Source organism: Erpetoichthys calabaricus, chromosome 8 (assembly GCF_900747795.2).
Source record: "Erpetoichthys calabaricus chromosome 8, fErpCal1.3, whole genome shotgun sequence".
Lineage (NCBI taxonomy): Eukaryota > Metazoa > Chordata > Cladistia > Polypteriformes > Polypteridae > Erpetoichthys > Erpetoichthys calabaricus.
In genome coordinates, this window is record NC_041401.2 from 22,150,163 (window position 1) to 22,176,342 (window position 26,180).

A 26,180-nucleotide genomic window follows, 5' to 3' on the forward strand; every position below is an offset into this window, starting at 1 on the left:
CCCTGTGTGAAAAAGTAATTGCCCCCTGAACCTAATAACTGGTTGGGCCACCCTTAGCAGCAATAACTGCAATTAAGCGTTTGCGATAACTTGCAATGAGTCTTTTACAGCGCTCTGGAGGAATTTTGGCCCACTCATCTTTGCAAAATTGTTGTAATTCAGCTTTATTTGAGGGTTTTCTAGCATGAACCGCCTTTTTAAGGTCATGCCATAGCATCTCAATTGGATTCAGGTCAGGACTTTGACTAGGCCACTCCAAAGTCTTCATTTTGTTTTTCTTCAGCCATTCAGAGGTGGATTTGCTGGTGTGTTTTGGGTCATTGTCCTGTTGCAGCACCCAAGATCGCTTCAGCTTGAGTTGACGAACAGATGGCCAGACATTCTCCTTCAGGATTTTTTGATAGACAGTAGAATTCATGGTTCCATCTATCACAGCAAGCCTTCCAGGTCCTGAAGCAGCAAAACAACCCCAGACCATCACACTACCACCACCATATTTTACTGTTGGTATGATGTTCTTTTTCTGAAATGCTGTGTTCCTTTTACGCCAGATGTAACGGGACATTTGCCTTCCAAAAAGTTCAACTTTTGACTCTTCAGTCCACAAGGTATTTTCCCAAAAGTCTTGGCAATCATTGAGATGTTTCTTAGCAAAATTGAGACGAGCCCTAATGTTCTTTTTGCTTAACAGTGGTTTGCGTCTTGGAAATCTGCCATGCAGGCCGTTTTTGCCCAGTCTCTTTCTTATGGTGGAGTCGTGAACACTGACCTTAATTGAGGCAAGTGAGGCCTGCAGTTCTTTAGACGTTGTCCTGGGGTCTTTTGTGACCTCTCGGATGAGTCGTCTCTGTGCTCTTGGGGTAATTTTGGTCGGCCGGCCACTCCTGGGAAGGTTCACCACTGTTCCATGTTTTTGCCATTTGTGGATAATGGCTCTCACTGTGGTTCGCTGGAGTCCCAAAGCTTTAGAAATGGCTTTATAACCTTTACCAGACTGATAGATCTCAATTACTTCTGTTCTCATTTGTTCCTGAATTTCTTTGGATCTTGGCATGATGTCTAGCTTTTGAGGTGCTTTTGGTCTACTTCTCTGTGTCAGGCAGCTCCTATTTAAGTGATTTCTTGATTGAAACAGGTGTGGCAGTAATCAGGCCTGGGGGTGGCTACGGAAATTGAACTCAGGTGTGATACACCACAGTTAGGTTATTTTTTAACAAGGGGGCAATTACTTTTTCACACAGGGCCATGTAGGTTTGGATTTTTTTTCTCCCTAAATAATAAACACCATCATTTAAAAACTGCATTTTGTGTTTACTTGTGTTATATTTGACTAATGGTTAAATGTGTTTGATGATCAGAAACATTTTGTGTGACAAACATGCAAAAGAATAAGAAATCAGGAAGGGGGCAAATAGTTTTTCACACCACTGTATCTATCTATCTATCTATCTATCTATCTATCTATCTATCTATCTATCTATCATATAGTGCCTTTCACATATCTATCTATCATATAGTGCCTTTCACATATCTATCTATCTATCTATAGTGCCTTTCACATATCTATCTATCTATCTATCTATCTATCTATCTATCTATCTATCTATCTATCTATCTATCTATCTATCTATCTATCATATAGTGCCTTTCACATATCTATCTATCTATCTATCTATCTATCTCTCTATCTATCTATCTATCTATCTATCTATCTATCTATCTATCTATCTATCTATCTATCATATAGTGCCTTTCACATATCTATCTATCTATCTATCTATCTATCTATCTATCTATCTATCTATCTATCTATCTATCTATCTATCTATCTATCATATAGTGCCTTTCACATATCTATCTATCTATCTATCTATCTATCTATCTATCTATCTATCTATCTATCTATCTATCTATCTATCTATCTCCTTCCTGTTTCGCTGTCGCTGTGCATGCTGGGTGGTTGTTTCGAGTGTTTGCGAGTGTGCCTCGTGGTGGACGCGGTGCGGTGAGTGTGGTTTTTCTTTTTTCTTCTGATATTCTACTTTCTTATTTCTATCTTTCTTTGGTGTAAACAGCTAAAACTTGTTTTGTACTGAGTGGCTTAGGCCACGGCAGCCGTAATGGCTGCGAATCTTGAGTGTCTAAGCCGCCGCCATGGGATTAAATTTATATCGGAGGAGTTTGTCCCTTTGGAGGCGGGGGTGTTGGCAGTAGGTGAAGTGGTAGGATGTGAGAATATCAAGTCGGCTTCACGAATGAGCGGGTCTATCGTTGCTTTCCTGAGCTGTGAGGATTTAGTTCCCATAGTGGTTGAGAAAGGGGTTGTGATTAATGGCTCCTTTGTACAGGTTTCCCCTTTAGCCGTCCCGTCCCGCAGAGTGACGATTTCGAATGTGCCGCCATTTCTCAAGAATGAAACCATAGCAAAAGAGTTGGAGCGGCATGGACGTTTGGTGTCTAAAATTCGTTATATCCCTTTAGACTGTAAATCGCCGGATTTAAAACGTGTCTTGTCTTTTAGGAGACAAGTTTATATGGTTTTAAATAGAATGGACGATGATTTAAACGTGGCAATGAAGTTCAGAGTGGACGGTTTTGATTATGTAATTTTTGTCACTTCGAATGAAATGAGATGTTTTGGGTGCGGGAGTGAAGCCCATTTAATCAAACAGTGTCCTGAGAGACAACATGGGCACAAGAAAACTGACCATGCAGTTACAGAAAAAGAGGGGCAGGAAGTGAAAGATCGTCCTGTAGTGGCTGATGGCGCAGAGGCGCTTGTAGAGGTGCAGGGCGTTAAGAATAGAAATGCCTCAAGATCTGAGGGGCTAGAGGATCAGGTGCCTCCCAGGGATGAGCCGAATGAAGGCGGTAACGAGACTGTAGGTCAGACAACAGCAGCAGCAGAAAGTGTGTGGGGAGACATAGACATGGACAAGGGAGGCAGCAACGAGCCTGAAGAAAAAGGTGAATTTAAACGTCCTGCTCAGAAGAGGCAAGGAGAAAGAGAAGAGCGGGCACGTAAGAAACTTGTTTTAAGTCAGGGCTCGGGGGTCATTGGAGAGGATCCCGCCTATGGTCCCTGTCAGGAGGATTTTCCCGTCTTCGCGGAGACGGCCGATGACGGTTCAATTGCAGGGAATGTCAGGGAAGAGACCGATGACGGTAATATCTCCGATGGGTCTGCTGCCTCGGAGCCCCCAGAGTTAAAAGCCAGGGGGGGTTACAGCGCTCAGAGTGTGAAAGAGTTTTTGGTGAACACCGCCGGTAAAAAGGGGGTGGACGTGGCTGAGTTTTTCCCAGACATTGAGCTCTTTATATCGTCTGTCCGCGGGTTGCGACGGGACAAAGCAGCCTCCGTGATGTTTGACGTTAAAGAGCTCGTGAGGCTCAAGAATTTAACCAGTAAACTGAGGAAACAGTCCAATTTAAACACCACCTAATGGCTAAGCCCCCTGTTAAATCCACTCCACAGTATTTGTGGTGGTCCCTGTGTTTCATTGTGTGTTCATCTATATATTCAGGTATCATGGCAAGTGTACACATAGGAACCCTAAATATTAATGGGGGGAGAAGTCCTGATAAGAGGGTCGCACTTTTTGATTTTATAAGACAAAAAGATTTGAATGTCACCGTTCTACAAGAAACCCACATTGATGAGCAAAATCAGTGGGAGTGGAGCAGGGATTGGAAAGGGGACATTTTCTTTAGCAATGGGACAAATGTTAGTGCTGGAGTGGCCATTTTATTTCTTGGAGGGCTTCAAGTAGAAGTCTGCAGGACGGATGAGTTGGTGAAAGGGAGACTCCTAAAAGTGACAGTAAAACTTCAAGGCAGCGTTGTCACTTTTATTAATGTGTACGCCCCGAATGAGGGTGAGGAGAGGCTCCACTTCTTTACCAAGTTAAGAGATCTTTTATCTAAGTGTGACCCTGAAGAAGTGGTGGTGTTAGGAGGGGATTTTAATTGTACACTTGACTCAAGGATGGATAGAAACAATGGACTGGAACCGCACCCTCGCTCAGCGCGAGCTCTGGGAAAAATAATTAAGGACGTTGGGCTGGAAGATGTATGGAGGTCTAAAAATGAGACTTGTCGGCAATACACGTGGGGGAGGACGAGTGGAAACACGATCTCAATGGCGAGACTCGATCATTTTTACAGTTTTAAGCACCTGTTAGGGTTATTTAAAGTGTGCTCTATTGTGCCTACTGGCTTCTCCGATCACAGTCTGGTGTGTTGTTCACTTCTTTTTAACGGGTACAGACCCCGTAGTCCACACTGGCATTTTAACACACTCCTCCTCAAAGATCAGAATTTTAAGGAATTATTTGTTCATTTCTGGGGAGGTTGGAAGGCTATGAAGAAGGAGTTCACCAGCTTACAACAGTGGTGGGAGGTTGGGAAGAGTCACATTCGGGCTCTGTGTCAGGAGTATACCAGAAATGTCACCCAAGTATTGCGGTCAGAAATGGCAGCTTTGGAAAATCAAATAGCTGAGTTTCAACAACTAGAGAAGGGTCCAAATGAGCAGCTGCAGGCGAGCCTGACTACTGCTAAACTGGGGTTGGCCCACCTGCTTGAGACCAGGGCTCAGGGGGCTTTAGTGAGGGCCCGCTTTCAGCGGTTGACTGAGATGGATGCACCAACGCAGTACTTTTTTGGTTTAGAGAAAAAAAACTCGCAGAGTAAACTCTTACATTGTATAAGAACACCTGATGGCAGAGAAACACAAGAGCCCAGCAAAATAAGGCAGGTGGTCCGCGAATTTTATGAACTTTTGTTTGCTGCAGATGGAGATGGTGGCAGTGAAGACCAACAGGCCTTTTTGCAGGACTTACCGCAGCTTCCCAACGCAGACGTGGCAGATCTAAATAGTGAGGTGACCTTCGCAGAACTCACCACAGCCCTGGGACAGCTGAATACAGGGAAGGTCCCGGGAATCGATGGCATTCCAGTGGAATTTTACAAAGAGTTCTGGGATGTCATTGGTCTGGACTTGTTGGAAGTGTTTCGGTGGAGTTTCAAAACTGGTTTGTTACCTCAAAGCTGCCGTAGAGCTGTGATCACGCTGCTGCCGAAGAAGGGAGACTTGTGTCTCATTAAGAACTGGCGGCCAGTGTCTCTCTTATGCGCAGACTATAAAGTTCTCTCCAAAGCCTTAGCCAACAGGATGGTCCAAGTTTTAGGGAGACTGGTGCATCCTGATCAGAATTACTGCGTGGCTGGCAGGTCCATTTTTAATAACATTTTTTTAATTCGGGACATTTTAGCTGCTGCAAAACTGTTTGATTTTCAGACTGGTCTTATATTTCTTGACCAGGAAAAAGCTTTTGATAGAGTCAGTCACTCTTTTTTATGGAATACCATGAAGGCTTTTGGGTTTGGGGAGTCTTTTATTAATTATATTCGATTGCTTTATAGTGATATTTCTGGTATAATCAAGGTCAATGGTGGTTTGTGCGCACCTTTCAGCGTCAGAAGAGGAGTCAGACAGGGCTGCTCTTTGTCCGGTATGTTATATGCTCTGGCGTTGGAGCCTTTCCTGGTGCATCTGAGGAAGGTGCTGACTGGTCTCACCATCCCCAACTGCAAAATGGACCCTGTGAAAGTCACGGCTTATGCTGATGATCTTGCAGTTGTCATCAAAGACCAGAAGGATTTGGACAAACTAACGAACTGTCTGTGAAATTACAGTAAAGCGTCTTCGGCCAAAATTAACTGGAATAAAAGCAGTGCAGTGCTTTGTTGGGAACTCGACAGGATGTAGTCCTCCTCGACTGGAAGGGGGTCTGCAATGGACAACTGGGGGTTTCCTGTACTTGGGAGTCCATCTCGGAGATGACCACTACATCCAAAAGAACTGGGAGGGTCTGTTGGACAAGGTTACAGCTCGGCTCACTAAGTGGAAGTGGATACTCCCTCAGTTATCTTATAGAGGATGGATGCTGGTAATTAATAACCTGGTGACCTCCAGCCTGTGGCACAAATGTATTTGTCTGCAACCTCCACCTGTGCTTGTTCAGCAGATACAGGAAGCAATCATGGATTTCTTTTGGAATGGTACCCATTGGATACGGAAGGGCGTTCTTTTCTTGCCGTTGGATGAAGGCAGACAAGGACTTGTTGACATTACCAGCAGGATTGCTGCTTTCCATCTTCAGACCATTCAGAAACTGCTGTACCCTGTTGAGCAGAGCCAGTGGATGAACTTGGCCGCACTTTTCTTTAAACAGGCCAGGCATTTGGGACTTGGTAAAAGTTTACTGCTGTGCCATTTTGATAAGATCGGGACTTTACATGTGCCAGAGTTTTATAAAAGCCTTCTAGCAGCGTGGCAACTACTGTCGATCAAAAAGGACTGTGATGACCTTTCCTCTTTTTGGGTCCTTGATGAACCGCTGCTCTACAATCCTGCTGTTGGCACTGCTACTGGACTTTCTGAAAACTTTATTCAGCATTTCATAATACATAGAATAACCACAATAAAGGACATAATTGACTGGGAAAATTACACTTGGAAAAGTGCACAAGTGGTAGCAGAGGAAACAGGAGTGCACTCAGTACGCCTCATGGAGAAGTTTCTGTGTAAGATAAGATCATCACTGAACGGGGAATCCATGACACTCCTGCACAGAATGTTCACCTCACGACTGAAACCAACTGACGAAACGCCTTTTCCAACACTTACAGTATCTCCAGCTGTTGAACTGAGGGACGGTGAGACCGATGTTTTAGCCTTACGGTCTCTTGAGGCGTTATCTCTGCCTACGGTGCCGGGGAAGCAGCTTTATAGGATGTGCGTTAAGGTGAACAACCTGGAACAGCTGAGGACACGTAGACACGACACACCTTGGAGAGACAAACTCGGAGCCCCTCAAGGACTGAACCCCGCCTGGAGGTCGTTGTACAAGCCACCTTTGGCCAGTAGGGTGGGAGACCTGCAGTGGAGGTTGGTGCATGGGATACTAGCGGTGAACTCCTTCTTATCGATTATATGTCCGGGGGTTTCTGATTGCTGTCCTTTTTGTGGTCTGAGGAAAACTGTTTATCATGCTTTTATGTACTGTGAGAGACTCCAGAGCTTCTTTACTGTAATAGAAAGAATAGTAGAAGGGCTGGGGGTCCTGTATAATAGCACGGTGTTTGTGTTTGGGGTGAAAATTACATGACAAACCAGTGAAAATATGAACTTAATTAATTTTATTATCTGGCAAGCAAAACTGTGAATATGGAAGACCCGTAAAAACAAAATTACTGGGAGTGGGATTGAAGACGTTATTGTCTTTTTTAGAAAAGTGTGCGAAAGTAGAATATTAGTGGATTTTAATTTTTATAAGTCTACAAATAATTTAGCACATTTTAAGGAATTGTGGTGCATAAATAATGTACTTTGTAAATGTGCTGATGATAAAAATTTACAATTTGTGCTCTGAGTTTGGTGTTTGTTTTTACTTATTTATAGATTTGAGATAATAAAGAATACTAAGGATAAGAGGGATTGGAGGGTGGAAACAATGGGAGGGATAAATATATGTTTTATTCTAAGAACAATTCTGAGTATGTAATGTTTTTGAAACTGAATATTCATCAATAGGAATGTGTATATATGTTTTCTGTAAGACTTAAGATTGCGTTTGGTTTACTGTTATGTTTAATTTTCTGTGTTTATTCAATAAAGTTAGATTTTTTTTTATTTAAAAAAAACAATCTATCTATCTATCTATCTATCTATCTATCTATCTATCTATCTATCTATCTATCTATCTATCTATCTATCTATCATATAGTGCCTTTCATCTATCTATCTATCTATCTATCTATCTATCTATCTATCTATCTATCTATCTATCTATCTATCTATCTATCTATCTATCTATCTATCTATCTATCATATAGTGCCTTTCATCTATCTATCTATCTATCTATCTATCTATCTATCTATCTATCTATCTATCTATCTATCTATCTATCTATCTATCTATCTATCTATCTATCTATCTATCTATCTATCTATCTATCTATCTATCTATCTATCTATCTATCTATCTATCTATCTATTATATAGTGCCTATCAGACATCTATCTGTCGATCTATTGTGGCCCATAGAGGGTGGTGAAGTACCCCAAACTCCAGACAAAACCTCACAAGCACATATCCCTGGTGCAAATGCATGTTTTACTATGCAAAAAACCTTACAAAAGCCTTCTTTGTAATAGCAGCAAAACACAATTCTCTTTCTTCATCTTCACTCCTCCCAGGTGAGCTTTGTCCTCTTCCACCCGACTCCAACTCCCCTGGTGAAGCGAGGCAGCCTCCTTTATGCCGGACCCAGGAGCACTTCCAGTGTTATCACATTGTACCCAGGAAGCTCTTGCAGGTCAGGGTGAAGCTCCCCATGACAGGAGAGCCTGCCTTCCTGCAGCTCCCCCTAGAAGCACCTGAGGGCAACAGGGCTGCCCACCAAAACTACAAGTCCCATGCAGCCCTACAGGTGTCTTAACAGGATGCACAGCAGTGTACTGGGGATGCACATGGCCCCTGGAAGCTGTCTCCCCCTGTCCATCCATTATAACGGTACCACTAACTAACCTTTTCAGAGTGCTTGTCTACCCACATCCTTCCATTAAAAAGGCCTCCTGGCCAGGTAAGAGACCAACCATGCAAGCCAAACCATGACAGAAGCTGGCAACCTATAATACGTCTATAGCAGGTCACAAAGAGTTACAGATATAGTTCTGAAATTGAGTTTATGTTGTTCATACGTGAAACCAAATTATCTTAATATTAACATTTTAGACAGATGGTACATTCATTAACATTACTTCTGCATCTTTAACATTATACTGTATGATCTGAAGGAAAAAAGTCCAAGTAATACTCACAGGTGAGCCGGAAAGTCCTCTCTCCCCTTTTTCGCAAGCACATTTCTGATCCAGTGGGCACTTGAATAAAACAAAGTTTGGATTAACTGTGAAAGGTTTCAGTTTGATGAAATCACAATACTTGAGGTACAAATTTTATAATTAGCATGGAAAAAATAAAAAAAGGGCAAGGCCGTGGCTGAATGCACCACAGCTATTAACCCTTCGTACAGCAGCAGCTCCGCCAGGCATCACATCGGCAGTGGACCCCACGAACAGAAGAGAAACTCGTCCGTCTGCTGTCTCGTTTTTTATGTACCATAACAGAATAGAAAAAGAATAAACAGGGCAGGGATTGCTGCTGAACTTGCCACAGCTGTTAACCTTTCAAACAGTGGCATTTCCATCAGGCAGCATGCTATCAGCTGTCAGAAAAGCACAACTTCCAGCACAACTGTCCTGGAAGATCGGCGTTGAGTCAAATTAATGTAACATGGGCTGTGTAATTTAACATGGTGCAGCAGTAAGATCAGCCACAGTGGTCTGCAAATCATGACATACCCCCTCCATAAAAGGTCCCATAATGTGACGTCCACTTTAGAAGGAGACCTCATTGAAAACAATAGACAAAGTGTGGGTATTCAGGCAGTGATAGCAAAGGGACAGAATACAAAACTGGAAAACAAGGAACTGAAGGTGAAAGACAAAAATGAACATCAAATGGAGAAAAGAGATTGAAACCAATTCATAAATCCTACAGCTAAGGCCCACTTGTTTGAAAGCTAGCCATCACTAAGAATAACAAAGAATTTTAAATCCACTGAAGGATGAGGCATTATCTAAATGGTGCCACATTAATATTGTCACTTCCTGTAATGCCAACAGCACAACAATTACGGTTACACCATCAACTAACTAGGCATTGTGTTAAAATATAAAAAAACATAAAATAAAAAACCTTTTCCTTTCAAGATCAATCAGAAAACTTCAGAAATATTTTCTTCACATATCAAAACCTCAAAATAGACCAAATAAAATATACATATCAGACTAAATAATACACAGATGAGTTCAACTCTTGCATTTCTGCAACTTGGAAACAGAAAAAGGGAAGCAGGCCTCAAAAAACACATGAAAAGCCTGCTCTCATATTAGGTCTAGACACACTGGATTGGCCTCACCCCATGCAGCCTGGCCTCAAACTCAAAAGACAGGCCTATAGAAGCCTGAAAATGGAACTTTCAAGTAACAAAAGTTAAAAATTCTCATGACAGAGAAACCATGAACCTCTGTTGCCAAGAAACAACAACAACAAAAAAATAAAATTCCTTTCATATTTATACATTTTTTTTCCAGAAAATGGAATAAGAAAAAAGTAAAGGCAGGAAAAGGAGCAAAAAAAAAAAAGAAAAATGCTAATGAATCCAAATTCAAAACAAATAAACATCACAGTCAGTAAGTCCAAACAAAGCCAAAAATCACAAACAGGAATTCAGAAATCAAACACAATTGCTGAAGATCCAAAGCACTTGGAGCTTTGACTTAACGTTAAGTTCTAGCTGTGAACCAACACTTCAGGCACTTAAATAGGTGGCCCTGCCTCCTTTGGCGCAGCACACGGGAGGCAGGGCAGATAAACCAAAGTGAAATATAGAAACGTAACAGAGCAGAAAACAAACAACACCACATTTAAAAAAATAAAACAAATCCTAAAATAAAATAACAAAAGGTAAGAGTAAACAAGGATCATACTTGAGCCAGGGATGTAAGCCTGGCTGAAACGTAACATCAAAGACAAGTTTAATTGCCGATAATTAAATATAGTTTATCAAATAGCTTAAATTATTTTTCAGTAATGGAAACAAAAATAATGACACTTACCCCTTCCTCTGCAATTTCTGTCTGTAAAAATGAAAAGGAGGATGATTAATAAAATAATTTAAAAACACAATTCACATTTTAGCAATCAAAGCAGACTGATGCTGCTTAGTGCTGAAGTGCATTCCACGAGCAGTTAAATTACAGTAACTGTGAAGCAGATAGTTTTATTTAAAAATATTTTTGTATTAGGTCACTAGAAAGGTACACAGATTAAATAACTGTACAATTTAATAAAATACTGTAACTAAGAACAGGTTCACCAAACAAATAAGACTTAGGATATATAGGGTCAAGCACGAGTCCTAAGGGGACATCTGCAGGAGGTCAGCAATACCACCCCAAGTTGAGAGATGGCACTGTTGTTAACACCATTTCTCTTTTCACCCATAGCTCATTGGGATGCCTATTGGATGACAAATGAACTCCATCAAAGCTCCACCTCCTCTGAGAGAGCACTATAAAACCCAAGAGGACACCAGAATTGGGTGTTCATTGTGGACCTGTGACTGAGACAATTGAGGCTATGACTCAGAAGTGCTACTTTCTTTCAGCGTATTTAGCACCTGTATGTGCATTTTCTTTTACAACCTTTTTGATTATCATCATTAGATAGATAGATAGATAGACAGATAGATAGATAGACAGATGAAAGGCACTATATAATAGATAGACAGATAGATAGATTTGTAAGGCACTGATAGATAGATAGATAGATAGATAGATAGAGTGACATTTGGTCTTTTACAGAAGCTTTTTAAATATGTGGTGGTACCCCAACTTTTTCTTTGACTCCTCTTCTTTTGTTGTTACAATAGCTTTGTTCTTAGGCCTTCACTTTTACAAAGATATTTTAAGGTAATCTTGATGATTTTTTCACAATTGGAGGGAAGGTGAATTAAAGGTCCCATAGTAAATCAGAAGTGATTACTGAACATCTAACACTGGTTCATCATTGCCATGTGCCATAACTGCAGACCTGCAGACTGCAGTGGAGTTTTTCACATGAAAAGTGTGGTGGGGCCGAGCAGAACTGGAAGAGAGATGTTGTCAAAAAAGACAGAGCCATGTAGTGTGTGTGTATGGAAGAGAGAGCGGAAGTAACAGTGAGATACCGATGAGCAAGTACTTAAAGAACAGAACTTAGGGGTCTGCTCCTCTGCTTAACTTCATTGGTATGGCTATGTGCTCATCTGCAATCTCCTGCCTTGGTCAGGATAGTCTCTGATCACAAGCAAATGGTGTGAGGCAGGTCCACACAGTCTTAACTGCAATGAACTGAGCACTTTGAGATCGACATATGACCAATATCACTCTGTTATAAAAAAAAATCTTGCAAAGCTTGGAAGGAGACGAGACGTGATTTTCTTGGAGACACTTTAACGTCCCGCGAGACAAGGCAGTGAGACAAAAGGACAGCTGCTGTACAGGCATTTAAATGTTCGAAGTGCTGCATGGCAGCAGCTGATCAAGCAAAGAGGAGGTAAAAAAAAAAACTATTTGTTTCTCATTGTATCACCGTTTAAGAGGGGGTTTCGGATGAGCGACCGCGTCTCCTTGGGGTGTGTTCAGCCCTCCTCTTCACAACGCAAGTGGCAGAGATGTGAAGTGGCTGGCGCGTAGAATTTCCTGGGTGGGTGAGCGAAACGAGCAGGGGGCAAAATCCACTAGTAAAATATAAAACCAGATGGCCAGTCATGACATGAATCAATCATATTCAGTGTTTTATAAATTGGCATGCATGCATGTCAGAAGACTAGAGGGTGTTGTCTGTCTTGTCATCAGTCTCTGTGATCTGCTTGACGCTCAGCATATGTCACTGGTGGACCTTTTTCTTTCCACCCTGTCATTACATTTGCCAATCACTTTCCATAATAAACCCTCGAAACACAGGTCAGTTTATGAGGTTGTTGCCACTTCGGATTTTTTGCTTTCCCAGTATGTATTAGGTCATAAGCATTCGATCAAGACCAAGACCAAAATCGGGGTCATGTCCCAGTAATTTGTGAGTAATTGTGTGAGAGGCAGACTTCGACAATTTTATATGTATATCCATCCATCCATCCATCCATTTTCCAACCCGCTGAATCCGAACACAGGGTCACGGGGGTCTGCTGGAGCCAATCCCAGCCAACACAGGGCACAAGGCAGGGAACCAATCCTGGGCAGGGTGCCAACCCACCGCAGGACACACACAAACACACCCACACACCAACCACACACTAGGGCCAATTTAGAATCGCCAATCCACCTAACCTGCATGTCTGTGGACTGTGGGAGGAAACCGGAGTGCCCGGAGGAAACCCACACAGACACGGGGAGAACATGCAAACTCCACACAGGGAGGACCTGGGAAGTGAACCCGGGTCTCCTAACTGCGAGGCAGCAGCGCTACCACTGCGCCACCGTGCCGCCCCTTATATGTATATATACTATATAAATATAAATAAATTATATATATATATATATATATATATATATATAGTCACACACATGCGCATAGGTGGCAATCAATGGGCTTAACTAAAGATGGAATGATGGGTCAGGGTTTGACAAAGTGCACTAATGTCTTTTTTCCCCCCTTTGCAGATCATCTGATAGGAAAACCATCTCAAGCCAACCATATTCTGTACATTTATGTGATATGGGTCAGTGTGGCAAACAGAGGCACCCTTTATAGCTGTCCATAAAGGAAGTCTTATTTTATGAACATCTGAATAATATAAATGACATCAGCTGTCATTCTTATCCAAGAATGACTTCTGGATTCCTACATGAAGATGTACAGTGGAATTTTATCAGCAAGAATCTCAATGTTTACAAGTGTAAGCATGGCTGAACATGTGCTTCTTTCGTTTTAAGTACAACAAATGAAATATATTGAGTTCCAAAGTAATCAGACACTGCTGTACTTTTTTATCATGTCAGGATTCCCTTAGGATGAATGCAATGTGAACTTAAATTTAAAGCTCACAAGGGGAACATTTAAGAGGAACAAGTACTGAAAGCATGACTCCAAAATGTTATTGTGATGAAGAATTTAATAGTGTTAAATTTCGATACTTAGGCAAAAGTCTGTATCTTTGTATAAAAATAATAAAAAACAAATCGCCTCATGGGCTCTGTCAAGGTATGTAATGACCTGCAGCACTGACAAGGTAATGTGATCCCTGCAGTGCTGAGAAACCGCCCAGTGAGGGCACCTAACTACGCCCCTTCTGGTCCCACCGCCACCAGACGCCCAGAAGGAGGTTTCATTTTCCAGTGGATTGTGCCACCAGTCGGACCTCCCAAAAGTGACTGTCAGAAGATAAGCTCTGATACCTTTGTTTTTGTTTGTCTTTAGCATAATTTTCATTTATCTTGCTTTCTCATTAAACAGGATGACCCGGTTGGCACCCCAAATTATCAAATGCTCTTCTGTCATTCCTGCGCCCGGCCACAGTGTTTATAACATTGAATACCATAAGATATTCAGACTCATTTAATATAATTCAGTGTCACAGATGAGGCGGAGCCCATACTGGCAACTGTGGTCACAAAGCAAGAACATGCATATTTACAAAATACATTTAAATATTATTTAATCATCTTTAAATTGTTATTTTATGATAATGCAGCCATGATTGAAAAATGACATTTCACATGAAAATGTATTAGAAGTAAAAAAAAATTGTCTTCATGAAAGCTATTCTCACTAAGTTGGCAATGGTAAAAATGCCCTGAAATTTTATGAAGAGATTAATCAAGTTTCACTGATAAGGCCTAACCCGACGATTTAACAAAATTATGTTTTTTAATAACTTGATGGATTTTTTGCTGCAAAATAATAGTGAAAGAAATTTCAAAAGTCTGGTAGTGTGGCCTAACAGCTCAGACACTGGACTGTAAAACACCAAATCACTGATTCTTCTCTCTTTCTGTATCACTGGCTCACAGTGCAACCTGGAGTGCAACATTCTCGTTTCTGGTAATCTGATCATTTTGTAAATGAACTATAAATAAAATTACAAAGATAAATAAAGAATAGACAACCCTCGTCCTGCTCCAAAACATAATTTTGTTCTCAAAATTCGACCTAGTGAAAGGGTGGGCCTCTGTGGTCAGGGCTAGATTTACACATTTCTACGCCCTAGGCCAAAGCACATAATTCTGTGCCCCCTCCTCAAAAAGTTGATTTATGATTTTCAATTTAATATGTAATAGTTTATTTTTCAAACATATAAGCCCTTAATACAATCTTTATAATCATTGAACCACATTATATTTTTAATTTAAGACTACACTACTTATGAAGTTGCATAACATTAACACCTACAAAAAAACTTCCCATCGAATTTTTCCAAGTCGTCTTAAAAACCTACACGAATTTCTTCCTTCGCGCTTTTGTCCCATCTGCGTCAATGCAAAGAAGTGCAAGGGCATTAAGCTTATTTTGCTGCACCGTAGATCTTAAATGATCCTTGATTCTTTTCAGAGAAGAAGAAGACCTTTCAGCCGAGGAATTCGTCAGTGGCGTGCAGACAAACATCCTTAATAAAATGCCAACGTTTGGATAAACTGATTGTAGTATAGCCACTTGCAAAGTGCTAAGGGGTTTTTAGTCCCAATGTTGCAATCAGTTATGTGAGATTTTAGATGGACAAGTTCAAAGCATAGAGTGGGTTCCAGATCATCTTTGAAAATCAAAAGCAGGTTTCTTCTCTCTTCTTCAAGTTCAGGAGAAGTCAGTGATCAGAATTTTGTAATAGCACCAAATCTTTCGCCAAACTATTTGTAAGCAACTGACCTTTTCTCAAGTTCTGCTTTAAGGTTGTCAGCTATATGGATGTAAATTTACAAAACAACATTTTATATTGCCTTTTCAAAATAATACTGAAAATGTGTAAATATTTGGTTGTTATTTCTTCTGTATATATGCCCCCCCCCGACTGCTGTGCTCTAGGCCATGGCCTAGGTTGGCCTTATGGGATATCCGACCCTGTCTGTGGTACTGTCTTGAATTGGTTTCAGCCAGATTTAACAGGTAGAAAATTCTTTGTTAGTTGAGGAGATTGTAGCTCCTTGATATTGTGTACGGTGTGCCACAAGGATCAGTTCTGGGCCTGCTGTTATCTTTAATCTCCAGGCTCCCATTAGGCCAGATTATAGCAAAGCACGAGGTGAGCTACCACAGCTACCCAGATGACATGCAGCTCTATAGTACCTGCCGACCCCGAAACTCTGGACTCTCTGATCCAACGTCTGAATTGTATTTTGGAATGGATGAGCAGTAATTTCATCGAGCTAAAAAAGTAAAAAACTGAAATCTTAATTGTTGACAAAAATGGAAATAATGAAGGTCTGAGTAATAAAGAATTACTTACAATTAAAAGTGAAGTCAGAAGTAAAGAATTTAGGCAATAATCATGGACTCTGATCTACACTTTAAATGGCACATAAACCAGATTACTTGGACTGCATTTTTCATTAAGAAACATTGAAAAATGTAGACCCCTTATAACATTCAAGATGCATGGTTTTAGTCAACTAAACTGCTGTACTGCACTCCTAACTGGACTACCAAAGAATTGGTTGCAATTAGTTCAAAATGCAATAGCAAGAAATAGAAAATGTGAGCACATCACACCAGTCTGAGCATAGTTACACTGGCTACCCGTGTCTTTTAAAACAGACTTTGAAATGCCACTTCGGTCTGAGCTTTCAAATCACGGCTGAAGACTCACAACTTCAGTTTAGCACACCCTGACTAGAGCTGCTGATTAACCGTACAGACTGCATCTCTGCTGTTAGTCGTTAAGATAGATAGATAGATAGATAGATAGATAGATAGATAGATAGATAGATAGATAGATAGATAGATACTTTATTAATCCCTAAGGGGAAATTCACATACTCCAACAGCAGCATACTGATAAAAACAATATTAATTAAAGAGTGATAAAAACACAGTGCAAGTTAAAAAGTGCAAGGTGGAGAGTCCGAGGCAGGTATAACAGTCAATAACATTATATAATGTTAACGTTTACCCCCCGTGGAATTGAAGAGTTGCGTAGCGTGGGGGAGGAATGACTAGCATTAACATTAGCACTAAAACATAAGTAATATGATAGTTAGAATTTGTTACTAATCCTCACCTATTCTGTTTCTCTTGTTGGTACTCAAATGTGGCACTTGGTGCCACGGCCAACCTGCCAAGTTGTTTTGCCTGCCTAAGGTAAAGTCATCTCTGATGGAGGATCACAGGAATCGTCAGGTAGAGGGGTCCTTTCATCAGATTGGCTGGCCCAGCACTGACTCAGCTGTGGAATGGCCAATAGGGGAGGCAGCTTGATGGCCGAGGTTTGCTGGACTCTGAACAAATCCAAATCCTATTATGTGATATAATCTACTGTTGAATTCTGCTCTGTACTTGTAATATTTCTATTCAGGATTACTTGTATTATGTTCTGTGTATTGTATTGTATTGACCCTCCTTCTTTTTGATACCCACTGCACGCCCAACCTACCTGGACAGGGGCCTCTCCTTGAACTGCCTTTCCCAAGGTTTCCTCAATTTTTTTCCCTACAAGGTTTTTTTGTTTTTCCTTGTCTTCTTAGTGCGAAGTCAGGCAAAATGACACCTTTTATTGGAAGGGGCCTGAGTTACCTCGAAAGCTTGCATATTGTAGTTAGTTAGCCAATAAAAGGTGCCTGTCATTTTGCTTGACTTCTCACTACGTTCATAATGGCTAACACGGTACAACACCCTAGTACTACAGACATACCTGCCTTCTTAGAGAGTCAAGGCTGGGGGGCTGTCAAAAGGCAGGGCCTGTTAAAGCCCATTGCAGCACTTCTTATGTGATTTTGGGCAATATAAATTGTATTGTATTGTATTGTATTTTACTGGGCATGTATTTATCTGCTTATTTTGAGATATATTTGATATATTTTGAGATATATATGAGGGACGTTCAAAAGGTTTCCGCACTTTTTTTAACTCTATTTATTAAGAATTTAAAAAACAAATGACATCACTTTTCTACATTGTCACCTTCCTTTGCGATGCAATTTTCCCAGCGACATACCAACTTTTTAATGCCATCAGCAAAAAATGTTTTTGGTTGAGCATGTAGCCACTGATGCACCGCTACTTTCACATCATCCTCATATGTAGCTGGACGTCTGAAGCACTTTGCATCCATCACACTAGTACAGCCATTTTCAGACATGTCAATCCACTCCTACACGACTGCACGAGAGAGAATGTTATCCCCATACTGAGCACACATGCAGAGGTGAATTTGTGTTCCTGGTACAACTTCTGCCCACAAAAAGCGTATGACAGAACGCTGTTCCTCTTTGGTGCAGTTTATAAGTTTGACAGCCATGTTCACCACAGGGTGACAACTCTTATACTAAACTGCAAGGGCAGCTGGCTTGCAGACCCCAGGGGTTAAGCGTATTGTTTTCCGTTTTTCCTGTATTACATCGTTTGACAAATCCATCCCTTTTTTACATTTTTTTTAGCTGAGTTTTAATATTTTCAAGCACTTTTATGCTATTCGTTTAAACTCTAACACCTGCATACATCTTTTTTATTTTAAATAGTGCACTTTCAATAAGAATATTTGGTTTAGACGCTGCCATTTAAGAAAAAGAAAGCAATCAGTCATCACTCGCCTACAGGTATTTTCTTTGAGAGCAGGTTTAGGTGGAGCCTGGCAGCGTAACCCTGGTTTAAGGTTTAAATATGTGGGAAGAGTGCCAGAGACGCACAAACAAGTATTTCTAGAGCGTGCTTTTCATTTAAACCTTTTGTCAGGTATAATTATACTTACAATAAGGATATGCATGATATAATTTAAACAATTAAAACTGAATAACAGTAATCTAATTACATTTACTGTATATTCAATTAAAAAGCCTAGTTCTACAAAACAGCTGTGCCTGTTAAGAATGTTAAGTTTTATAATAAAACATTCATCTCAGCTCTGCTTCTTGCCTCTTTACAGATGAGTTTGATCCTGTTGAGAATTAGAGAGGGGGCTGCACAAACCGTCTGGGGAAAAAATCAGTCAGAATCAGCGTTCTGTTATGTCTCTCCTGGTATATCAACACACCGAACAGAAGAGCACTTTAGAGTGATGTCACCTTAGAAATAGAAAGCCATGTTTATTTAGTAAAACCCTGGGCTTGGGCCATATGGGCCTCACCGCCAAGACTGTCTCCCCCTGCATCCTGAGATAAGTGACGGAGAATAAATGAAAAAGAGAACAGTTGAGCCGTCCCAGCTTGATATACTGGGGTCACTAGCCATGTTGGAGAGTGCAGAGAGGCTGTGCAATAATCACTTTGGTCTGCTAGGCTGCACTTGTTTCTGTCCTTTTTTTTTTGTTAATAAAGGATTCAGTTACTGTTGACTTTTGCCATATTTTGCATTATTCTGTGTGTAAAGAGCTGCCACCTATTACACTCATTATTATCACATCAGATTGTCAGAATCAGGGTCTATTTAATTTAAAATATAGTTACTGTTAGAACAACCGTACAGGCAAAATTTCCAGAAATAATGGACTAAATGAATTTTGATTAATATGCTGTCATTTGTTTACTTACTTACTTATAAACCTAATTATCTATCTATCTATCTATCTATCTATCTATCTATCTATCTATCTATCTATCTATCTATCTATCTATCTATTATATAGTGATTTTCCTATCTATCTATCTATCTATCTATCTATCTATCTATCTATCTATCTATCTATCTATCTATCTATCTATCTATCTATCTATCTATCTATCTATCTATCTATTATATAGTGATTTTCCTATCTATCTATCTATCTATCTATCTATCTATCTATCTATCTATCTATCTATCTATCTATCTATCTATCTATCTATCTATCTATCTATCTATCTATCTATTATATAGTGCCTTTCACATATCTATCTATTGTAATGGACAGCCGGGTCCCATGCCTGGCAGGAACGCCCCTGCTGCATCTGTTCCGGGGGAGCAGCCATGGACAGTTCAATACCTCCTCTGGGATGCTTGGTGGCAGCCTCCCTGGCAGACAATGATTCCCCAACCTAGCGCATGGCTCCATGGGAGATGGAGTTCTCCACAGCCTGGCTGGTGGCTCGGATGGCCGCTAGGGGGAGCTGCATGGAGTCTGCAGCCCAGCTGGTCGAATCTTCAACCCCACCCGGAAGTGCAATTAGAACCAGGTGGTCAAGCACCTGGAATGCTTCTGGGTGGGTTATAAAAAGGGCCAGCCACCACCACTCAGATAGCCAGAGTTGGGAGGGAGGAGACGACGCTTGTGGAGGAGTGGTGGTGAAAAGGAAGGATTGTTGTGTGGTGTGGAAAAGAGTGTTTTGGGACTGTGTTTTGCCTGTGGGTCACAGGGACGATGTGCGCCCATGGGTGAAGAAAAATAAAAGTCCTTGTGCTTTATACGTGCCTCTGTGTCCTTCTGTGCCGGGTCAGGCGCTTATATAGTGCCTTTTCTACACTATCTATCTATTATAAAGTGCCTTTCACATATCTATCTATCTATCTATCTATCTATCTATCTATCTATCTATCTATCTATCTATCTATCTATCTATCTATCTATTATATAGTGTTTTTCCTTTCTATCTATCTATCTAATAAATTGAATTGAACTGAATGACATCCTGACCCCGCTCAAAATAAAGAGGTTTTAGAAAGCGGATGGATGGATAAACACATGGTGTTGAGGGTGACACCATAAGCAACGGCTCCAATTCATTTCGAAGGAATCATTTCAAGTTACTGTACACAGTACATTCCACATTTTAGGATAGATTTGTAAAACACTGAACCGTCCAGTTCTTAACATGCCACTGGCATGTAACTGACTGCATCAGTATAAAACTACACTGACTTGTCTCTGAGGAGAAGACCATGTCTTTATGTCGAGACGTCTGGTGTAAGAGAATACAATCATTTAACAAGCCTTTGTAAATTTGAACAAGATCACAGATTGTGATATAAATCAGGTTGCTAGTTAGAAAATCATTATACTAATAACTTGGATACATTTTCCAAATTTATGTTCAGTAATCCATAATGACAAAGTGATTCGGAAAGTTTTGCAGATTTATTAAAAACCAAAAGCTGAAATCTCTCATTTGTCTAAGCATTCAGACTCTTAATTCACTACTTTGTAGAAGCCCATTTGGCAGCAATTCCAGCTTCAAGTCCTCTTGGCTAAGTCTTGGGCCTGGGCCTGGACCTCTCTGGATTTGGCTGCATTTCGCCTTCTCTCAAATCTGGGCAGTCTCCCTGCCCCTGCTGCCAAGAAGCACCCCAATAGCATGATGCTGGCACCAAGATGCTTCACTGCAGGGATGGTATTAGGCAGGTGAGCAGTGCCTGGTCAGCACAAAATGTAGGGTGTGTATTTCTACCCAAAGAGTTACGTTTTTGTCTCATCAGACCAGAGAATTCTCTTCCTCATGTTCTCAGAGTCCTTTCAGTACTGTTGGCAAAGTCCATGCTGCCTCTCAGATGTCTTTAACTTAAGAAAATGCATCCTTCTCTCTACTCTGCCATAAACACCTGATTGATGGAGTGCTGCTGAGATGGTTGTTCTTCAGACAGGTTCAGCCATCTTAGGAGAAGACTTCTGAAACTCTGTTAGCGTGACCATTTGGTTCTTGTTCATCTCCCTGTACCAAGGCCCTCCCTGCTCAGTTACTCAATTTGGCCAGATGGCAAACTCTAGAAGGAGTCCTGGAGTTTCCAAACTTCTTCCATTTCACAATTATTGAGGCCACTGTGCTCTTGGGAACACACAAAGCTTCAGAAATGGTTTGATCCCCTTGCCCTGATCAGTACCTCACCACAGTTTGATTGTGGAGGTATTCACAGAGAGTCCCTTGGACTTCATGACTTGTTTTTTGTCCTGACATGCAGTGTGAATCGTGGACCTTCTATACACAGGTATGTGTGTGCCTTCCTAAATGATGTCCAGTCAATTCAGTTTTCCTCAGGTGTACTATATTCAAGTTGCATGTTGCATCTTAATTTAAGAATTTAAGCAAACAGGGTTCTCCTGACCAGAATTTGGAGTGCCACGGCAAAGAGTCTGAATACTTCTATGAAAGAAAGCTTTCAGGTTTTGATTTTTAACATTTCTATTGTGCTGGAAAACTACCTTTCAAAATATTAAAAATTGTTCATCAACATACACTATTTACATTTGTTCACAGACTGTACCCTACTCCCCCTTATACGACATCTAATATGACTAGAATGAGATTCCCTATGTCACCTCTGTCCTCTTAAAGTCTCTGGCACTTTTCTTCACATGTTCTGGGAATGCTCTCCTGCTGCAGGTTTCTGGCTCTATCTTGCAGTATCCCTCTCTACAATTCTGTCTTTCTCCATTCCTTTGTCCCCTCAGGTTCTTCTCCTCCTACACCATTCTTCTCTTCCCTCGCTCTCTCTCCCTCTCCCAGCGGAGGCAGTTAATGACTGTGACCATTGCAGCTAAACTGCTTTTAGCCTTTTGCTAGAAACCTCCTGCTCTTGTCTCTCCTACTATCTGGAAGAATTCATTTAACAATCTTGTTCTCCTTGAACTTTTTGGGTCTCAGATCAACAGCTCTTCTGGCTCTACTATCTGCAACTGGCTTCATGCTATTCGGTTAGTAAAGAGCTGCTTGGGGGTTATTCCGTGATGCAGATTTTGATGAATCTCGACATTTTAGACCTCCCTGAGTTTGATTTACTTTCTCGTAGGGAAAGTATTGTAATTGTCCAAAATTCGACCTCCAGGTTTTGATTAATCTGGATGTTTTAGACCTCCTTGATTAATTTTCTTGTAGGGAAAGTATTGTAATCGTTCAAAAATTAGACCACAAGATTTCGATGAATCTCGACGTTTTAGACCTCCTTGAGTTTGGTTTACTTTCTTGTAGTGAAAGTACTGTAATCATCCAAAAATTTGACCTCGAGATTTTGATGAATCTTGACATTTTAGACCTCCATGAGTCCAATTTACTTTCTCGTAGGGAAAGTATTGTAATCATCCAAAAACTCAACTTCAAGATTTTGATGAATCTCGACGTTTTAGACCTCCCTGAGTCTGATTTACTTTCCTGTACGGAAATTATTGCAATTGTCCAAAAATTCGATCTCCAGAGTTTGATTAATCTCGATGTTTTAGACCCCCTTGATTAATTTTCTTGTAGGGAAAGTATTGTAATTGTTCAACAATTAGACCCCAAGATTTCGATGAATCTCGACATTTTAGACCTGCTTGAGTCTGGTTTACTTTCTCGTAGGGAAATTATTGTAATCGTCCAAAAATTCGACCTCGAGATTTTGATGAATCTTGACATTTTAGACCTCCCTGAGTCCAATTTACTTTCTCGTAGGGAAAGTATTGTAATCGTCCAAAAATTCAATCTCCAGATTTTGATTAATCTCGATGTTTTAGACCTCCTTGATTTAGTTTCTTGTAGGGAAAGTATTGTAATCATTCAAAAATTCGACCCTGAGATTTTGATAAATCTCGACGTTTTAGAATTCCCTAAGTCTAATTTACTTTCTCGTAGGGAAAGTATTGTAATCGTCCAAAAATTTGACCTCGAGATTTTGATGAATCTCGATGTTTTAGACCTCCTTGAGTTCGATTTATCTTCTTGTAGGGAAAATATTGTAATTGTCCAAAAATTCAACCCAGAGATTTCGATGAATCTCGACGTTTTAGACCTTCCTGAGTCCAATTTACTTTCTTGCAGGAGAAAGTATTGTAATGTCTATGTGTCTGTGTGTGTGTGTGTATGTAAACACGATAACTTACATTAACCAAATTTTGCTTACAAGTATTAGGTACATAACATAGATTTCTATCAACTTTTGAGCTATTTCCGCTAACTGGAAGTGGTATTTTTTATTCATGCAGCTGCAGAGTCCGATTTATTCCACTTTACTTTTATAATAATTGTTCAATATATTATTAATTTGATTTGATTTGTTGTTGATGGTTCTTTAATGTACATAATATAAAAATATAATCATTGTCTTATCTTTACTCCTCAAATATCCATCCCCATATCTGAGTATACGAGAAAGTCTAGGGGAGACCACTCCCGATTTTTTTTTTGTTGTTGTTTACTTTGTCCTGCACTCCTGTGTGGTGTGTGTGCCTGTTTACTTGCCATCTTTTTTTCCCCCTTTTTTGTAATTTCATTTAAATAGCAGTCTTAGATGGGGTGTTCACCAGTGGGTGGGGTGCTGTTGTGTTTGTTCTTATGTAGCTTACAATCAGATATTTTTGTTGGTTTTCTTTGGCTGTATTTCCCTTTTCTTGTAAAAATTTTATCACAAAAAATAAATAAAAATTTGTGAACTTTTCTGAAAACATGTTTTCACTTTGTCATTATGGGTCATTGAGTGATGATTAATGGGCAAAAATAGCAAATGTATTCATTTAAAATGAAATCTACAATATGATAAAGTGGGCAGAAAGTGATGGGGTCTGAATACCTTCTGAGTGCACTGTCAGGTCAGGTCAGGTCAGGTTGGGGGGCAGGCACTGGTACAGCATGTTGTCGCACCCACCACATCACAAAACAGCTCGGGATCCTGGTTGGAAACCCCCCAGGCAGACACACCCTCCAGAAATGACCCTCTATCTACCGCAGCCAGGTGTTACATGGGTGTCCCCTTGGCCTGGTCCAGCCACTAAGGGTCCTCAACAATGAGGATCCTGCAAGGTGGATCACACTCGGGGAATCACGTCATATGTCTGTAGTGCCATAACTGACGCTTCCTCACAATGCAGGTAATGTGCCTCATTTGGGACTCTGTGAGCAACTGCTAGTTTGACACAAAGTCAAACCAGCTGTACCCAAGAATACTCCAAAGAGACACACTAGAGAGTCCTGTCTTCATCTCAGGTCACTGGATAGCGTCTATGTCTCACAACCATATAGCAAGACAGGAAGCACCAGGACTCTAAAGACTTGGACCTTCATCCTTTTGCACAGATATCAGAAGTGCCACAGCCTCCTTTCTAGTGACCCCCCATTCTCCCAATCCATCTACTGACTTCATAGGAAGAGTTGCCAGAGACATGAATGTCACTGCTGAGGTAAGTAAACTGTACATCCCAGTTTATATGAACAACACCAAGCTGAATGGTTGGCTTTACAACTCAACTCACCATCTCTCGGACAATTTTGTCAACAATCCCAGCATCTTGCAGGTTGAGGAGGAACCGAGATGCAGGTGAGCTGGCCAGCAAACGCAGCTTTGCAATGTTGGGTGGTTCATTTGCAACTCTTGTGATGCCGACGATGAAGAATCTAACACCTTGGTTCTTTGCATCTGCTACTGCCGAGAAGATGTCTGGATTCCTTGGGTGGAAGACACCATCGCTCAAAAGCACGGCAATCTTGACACTTCTCTCATGGGCCTCGTTTAAGTAGATCTGGGTGAGGTTGGTGATGGCATAGGTGGTGTACGTGCCATGTCCAATGTAGGAGATGGGAGCAATACGAGCCTTGAAGTTTTCGACTCCTCTCCATTCTCTGAAAGTCTGCTCGATGATCACATGGCTACTGTACTGGAGCAAACCGACTTTCCAACTCAGTCCCCGGCCTGATTTTAACCGAAGTCTTGGAAGTCGTTCTGCGACCTGCATGGCAAAGGATTTTTCCTGTTCATAGTTGTCTTTTGCATTTTCTGAGCTGTCTAGCAGAAAGGAAAGTTCCAGGCCACAGTCTTCATCTAATATAGCTTAAATGAAAATAAAGAAAATAAAAGTTTTTAGTTAGACAAAACTCATGTAGGAGGTGAGTTGTGATCCAAAGACACAAAAAGAATAATGACTTACACGGTAATACGAACATGTTAGTTGGCTTGAGAATAAATCCCTTCATTATATCTGAATTACAACCGGCACATGTGATCAGTTTTAACATTTTAACAGTACAGTGGCAATGCTGAGTCACATTACCAATAATAATAATAATAATAATAATTCATTACATTTATACAACACTTTTCAAGGTACTCAAGGCGCTTTACACAGTGAGTGGGGAGCCACTACAACCACCACCAATGTGTAGAAACCTCTTGCATGATGCCATTTTTGCTCCAGTATGCTCACCACACATGAGCTGTTAGGTGGTGAAGTAATGAAAGAGAGACCATTAGAGACTGGGAATGATTAGGGGGCCGGAATGACTAAACCATGAAGGACAATTTAGTCTGGACATTGGGATACACCCTACTCTTTATGAAGGATACCCAGGGAGTGTCAGGACCTCAGTCTGACATCTCATCCGAAGGATGGCACCATTTTTACAGCACAATGTCCCCTTCACTGCACATTCAGACCACAGGGTAAGCTCCCCTTGCTGGCCTCACCACCACCTCCTCTAGCAGCAACCCGAGCTTT

At 40.8% G+C, this 26,180-nt stretch overlaps 1 protein-coding gene across 3 annotated transcripts in view; it reads right to left on the reverse strand.

The window, feature by feature from the left end:
* The window catches only part of col28a2a (collagen, type XXVIII, alpha 2a), a 172,781-nt gene that overhangs the window by 132,033 nt on the left and 14,568 nt on the right, over positions 1-26,180 (reverse strand). For all 3 annotated transcript variants that reach the window (XM_051930610.1, XM_051930611.1, XM_051930609.1), the window contains exons 3-5: positions 24,942-25,516; positions 10,747-10,767; positions 8,887-8,946 (exon numbers count right to left, since the gene is read on the reverse strand). In XM_051930610.1, coding sequence (XP_051786570.1) covers positions 8,887-8,946; positions 10,747-10,767; positions 24,942-25,516 — 656 coding nt within the window. The remainder of the gene's footprint in view (positions 1-8,886; positions 8,947-10,746; positions 10,768-24,941; positions 25,517-26,180) is intronic.